This window comes from Myotis davidii, unplaced genomic scaffold, assembly GCF_000327345.1.
Source record: "Myotis davidii unplaced genomic scaffold, ASM32734v1 scaffold142, whole genome shotgun sequence".
Taxonomy (NCBI): Eukaryota; Metazoa; Chordata; class Mammalia; order Chiroptera; family Vespertilionidae; genus Myotis; species Myotis davidii.
In genome coordinates this window covers 1,996,765-2,001,583 of record NW_006294400.1, presented here as the reverse complement: position 1 = coordinate 2,001,583, position 4,819 = coordinate 1,996,765, and the positions used below count along the sequence as shown (strand labels likewise).

Sequence of the window (4,819 nt, the reverse complement as noted above, 5' to 3'; positions counted from 1 at the left end):
ATGAGGAGAGAGTGGATGGCTCTGAGATTGCGGAAGGAAAGATTTAGAAGCTGCCAAGCTTGAGTGCAAAGGTGTTTAATTGCAAGGTGTTTCTGGCTGAGTGATGTCCCCGGGCTCAAAGAATCTGTTGGGCAAGAGCATAGAAGAGGTTTTGTTTTCCAGGCTCAGAACCTGCCCCAGCTCTCAGAACAGGGCTGATAAGTGCTCTCTGCTGATTGGCTGAGAGAGGCCATCTGTCTTTTCCTCTCCACTTAGTCCAGCCCCAGGAAAGGGAAGGGCCCCAGCCCCGCTCTCCATGGCTGTCTGCCCTTTCACATCCACAGCCAGGTGCTCAGTCCAGCTGTGTGGGAGCTCAGTGGTCAGATGGGTCATAAGGAACCTGTTACTAACATTCGGTACCAACACTTGGGAGGGCTTTGCTTAAAAAAAAAAAAAGGTGCGTTTCAGTTTTCACCATAAAATCACTGCCATACCCTCTCCCATGCAGGTGTGCTTTCCTCGGTGGGAGAGGAAGGGGTTGGGTGGGGGCACAGCCGTGGCTGCACAAGCCCACGCTGTACTGTGGATGTGAAGCAGCAGGGGATCCGAGCCATTTGAGGTGCCAGGAGTAGGGCCAGGGGCCTGGGTCTTTGCAGGGACTCACCTGCATCTGAGACCCACTGGTAACTTGGTTTCCTAACTCCCAAGTCCACCTGGTAAATGCCCACACAAATCCCTAAAGGTCAGCCCTGAGGTCGCCACCTCTGTGCAGCTTCCCCTTCTACTCCAGGCAGCCTCATGTCCTGCAGCCCTTACGTGCCCCTCTAGGGTGTTGCCACCGTGACTGCGCAGCCCACGACTTTCACTGTGTCCCTGATTTCAGGTACTTTGTTATGTTGGTCCCAGAAGTTCTCAGAACGTTCTGGAAATTTTGACCTTGATGGATGCTTTCTCTCAGATCCTTTGTCAGACCTGATGTGCCAACTTTATAGGGTAGACTGGTGGGTATTGGATATGTCCCAGTGTATTCATGCCTCTGCCACCTCCCCCAGATTGAGTTCCTGCTCCCCTAGTCCAGCTCTGTGATCAGCACAGAGAAGGGGCTCTGCCATTGCTGGCTGTCCCGTGGAACAGAATATCACGCATGCCTGGCTGCACTGAGTTTCCACAACAAACTGTGATATTATAACTCTTATTCCCACTTTACAGAGGAGAAAATTGAGGCTCAGGGTTAAGTAACCTTCTCAGGAGCAAACAGCTAACAAGGGGTGGATGCAGAGCTAGGTCTTTATTCCTACACTGTATTCATCAGCTCAGGTGAAGCCACAATGTCCTGGCCCTGTGGAGTCAGAAACCAGAGATGCTTATGTGAGAGGACATCTATTCCTCACCCACTGAGGTCGGCATGACCCCCGTCAGGATGATAGTAACATTCAGCTGAGCCTTTATTTGGTGCCAAAGGGCACGTTTTACCCTCTGGGTGTTCTATCAAGATGTATCAACACGCCCTGCCCTCTCTTTGGAGCTTCTGATTTAAAACAGACACATGTACAGTTGATCATGTGACTTTAGACTGTCGATCAGCGGTAGAATGCCAGAGATAAAGAGGGATTGTTTATTTCAATCTCATTTTAAGATGAAGAGACCAAGACCAAAGGAAACTCATAGCTACCATGTATTGAAACCACATGAGACCAGTACTGTGCTAAATACACTTTTTGCACTTTCCATTTAATCCTCAGGTAGGCACGATTTCAATCTATCCCCATTGACATATGGAGAAACTGAGGCTCTGCGGGGTGGACGGACTTGCTTACTGTCCCAGAGCTAATCCGTGGAAGAGCCAAAGTTTGAGCCGGGCCAGTCTGGTCCAGAGCGTGTGTTCCTCCCCGCACCCCCAGTGGGGGGCTTTCCTCGAGGGGCTGCAGGCGGGCGCTCTGCCCCGCCCCACAGGTCTGCAGATAGTGTAGCCCTTCTTTGCAGAGGCCACCCTCCTGGATGCAGGTTCAGCCCTCCCTGGAATTAGCAAGAAGCTGCTCTTCCCAGTAGCAGTGGTTATTTTCAGAAGTGTGAAATATGTGCAAAATAGGATAGTTTCAGTAAAAATATCTCTCTGTTTATACAGTGAAGTGGTACCCACATCATGAACTTTGAGCAGATTTGTGGTTAGTTTTTGCAAAGATGAATCTAATTCTCATGTGACAGCCATTCGGGAGGTTTGCAGGGTCCTGGGTGAATGAGAGGCTGAGCTTCGAGAGCTGGGTTTCCCCTCGAGTGAGGATTCCCAGAGCATGGAGTCAGCCCTGGATTTAAAGTGAAAGGTCTGAAGCCACGTACAGCCCGAGGGTCCTAACTCATGAGCAGGTTACTTATCCTATTAGCCTATCTTCTGTAAGGAGCTGTAGCAGTTCATGATGTCATATACACGAGATTGCCCAGTGCCAGTATCTTGGTCAAGCTTCAAAACTTAAAAACAGCTCCATTCTCCCCCATAATGATATTCTGAGAATCACTATACTTTACATTTATGATGAAACCTGCATTTGAGAGTCTATGGAATCGTCACTAGAAATTCTAGACAGCACCAGACTCCAGCAAATGTGTGGGCTTTAACAGTAATCCCTCCCGTGCCCAGCCCTGCAATATGTTTCTCATACTTTCAACGTGAACACACTCTTCCTCTGGCCTGCTGCTTCTCCACTGGGCACTTACCAACGCAGTTCTGTGCCAGGCACAGCACAAGAGCTTGCAGGTGAGACACCCTACCCGCCAGCACAGAGCATCTCATGCCGAGCCCAGAAAACAGCAGGTTTGGTTCTCTCCTGTCAGAAGCCAGAGAGCACTTATTGTGTTCTGAGACTTCCCCAGTTTCTTGGTTCTACCTCAGAGCATCCATCTAAAGAATGTGGTCCCCCTTGCACCCCACCAGCTCCAGCGGCTGGATCCAAGGGCTTATATGCCCACTGGCCCAGCTTCAACTTGCTGTGGCTCTTCCCCAACTCTCAGCCTCAGCCAAGGGAAGCCTGGTGCCGGCTCTGAGGTCCCGATGGAGCAGGCTCCCGGAAGGAACTTACCCGACGGCTTGTCTGTGGAGGACGGGAGGTTGGTGAGGGTGGGCATGGTGGGCAGGGGCGGCGGCAGCACCTTCAGGTTCTGATCGCTCTGGATCTCGTTGGTGGAGAACTGGTTGATGATGCGGTTATAGGGGGACGGGGTAGACCTGGGGCGGGGTGGCAGGGGGCGGCTGGGGCACGGGTCTGGCCCTGGGCACCCGCTGGCAGTGCTCCTCGAGCTGCGCGATGATCTCGGACTGGTTGTGGGCCAGCGTGGCCAGGTGCTGGTACTTGTGCTCCAGGTCCTTGTACTTGCTGGCCAGCTGCAGCATGTCAGCCGTCTGGTTCAGGATCCGGTTCTCCAGCTGCGAGAGCTCCAGCGCGTTGTCCCGCTTGCGGATGATCTCGTGCAGGAGCTGCATGTAGAGCTGCGTGACGCGCGAGTTCATGTTGCGGCTCTCCTTGCGCAGCAGCTTCACCTCGCTCACGATGCCGCCGTCCACCTCCACCAGCTGCTGCAGCGCCTCGATCTGCCGCTTCTGCTTGAGCAGCTCGTTGTTGAGCAGCTCCAGCTCCTGCTTGTGCACGCGGTTCTCCAGGAGCACCTCGGGCTCCTTGGAGTTGACGCAGATGGCGCCCGTGACCCGCTGCTGGGGCACAATGAAGGTGTAGGTGCACTTGTCCGGCGACTCACCGGCCCGCTTGTACCTGTTCAGGTAAATGAACTCGCCTGGCGAGCCCTCCTCGGTGCCCTCCAAACCCTCCTTCTGGCCGGCAGCCGCTCCCAGGGCGGCCAGCAGTCCCAGCCACCAGCACGTCGCGCACAGCGCCCTCATGGTCCTTTGCAGAATGGTGGCTTTTCTTTGCGAACGGAGCCTATGAAAACCTGAAAGTAAACAGAGGGGCGACTCAGTAACAGCCTTGTCACTGCCAGTGGCCTGTGCCATGAATGAGCTCAGCCTTCTCCAGGCAGATCTTTCCAAAAACGCACTCCAGGAGGCAGCCCTCGGGAAGCAGCAGAAGGAGACAGGCAGGTCCAGCAGAGATAGAAAGGGAGAGGGAGGAGACGGGGCATTGGAAGGCGAGAGCCAGCTCCAGTGCCTACAGCTCCAGTGCCCATAGCCCGAGAGCCTCCTGCAGGCAGCTGGGAGCTGGGAGGGGAGGGGAGACAGAGGCAGGGCTGTCCTGTCTGCGTTCTCCTCTGCCCCACACCCCTCAGACCATTAGTCTCCCCATTCTACGTGTTCAAAACCACCTGGACTTGCCCTTTGTAACACGGATCACAGTTTTGAGGAATTAGAATCCTTTGTGATTCCATCTGCTGGGCCCTGCGTTCCATGAGGGCAGGCACTGTGTCTGAGTCAATCCTGCATCCCAAGGGTGCTGCACTAAGCGAAGTTCAGCGAATGTTTGATAAATGAATGAATTTCTAGGTATGGTATGAAAGGTGTTCAGTTTCTAGTAGACAATGCGAATATCTGGTCCCGTGGCTTTGTTCGTGTGTTAGCCAAGCTGTAAAGCCCAAACAGGAACAAACAACCGAGCTCCTTAAATCCAAATATTTGCCACAGCCAGTCACTGCACAGTCCTGATCCTTGCAATGTGATTAAACCAGGCGGGAGCAGAAAACAGACATGTGTCTCTGGAGTTGTTTCAGTTCTATTCTTGGGTCATTCATACCTTCCCCATGGAACAGCTGTGGGGTGCCAGGCAGCGTGTGGCTGCCCAGACACTGCTGGACAGAGCCTGCCCGTGCCCTCATGGGGCTTACCCATCACCACACATTC

The 4,819-nt window shown here is 53.5% G+C and overlaps 2 protein-coding genes across 8 annotated transcripts in view; one reads left to right on the top strand and one right to left on the bottom strand.

The window, feature by feature from the left end:
- The window catches only part of RALGPS1 (Ral GEF with PH domain and SH3 binding motif 1), a 221,240-nt gene that overhangs the window by 135,137 nt on the left and 81,284 nt on the right, over positions 1–4,819 (top strand). The gene's annotated exons all lie outside the window — the stretch shown is intronic.
- The window catches only part of ANGPTL2 (angiopoietin like 2), a 36,001-nt gene that overhangs the window by 17,976 nt on the left and 13,206 nt on the right, over positions 1–4,819 (bottom strand). Inside the window, 2 exon segments of the mRNA XM_006768543.2 lie at positions 3,054–3,193; positions 3,195–3,918. Of these exon segments, the coding sequence (XP_006768606.1) occupies positions 3,054–3,193; positions 3,195–3,868 (814 nt within the window). The 5' untranslated portion in view covers positions 3,869–3,918.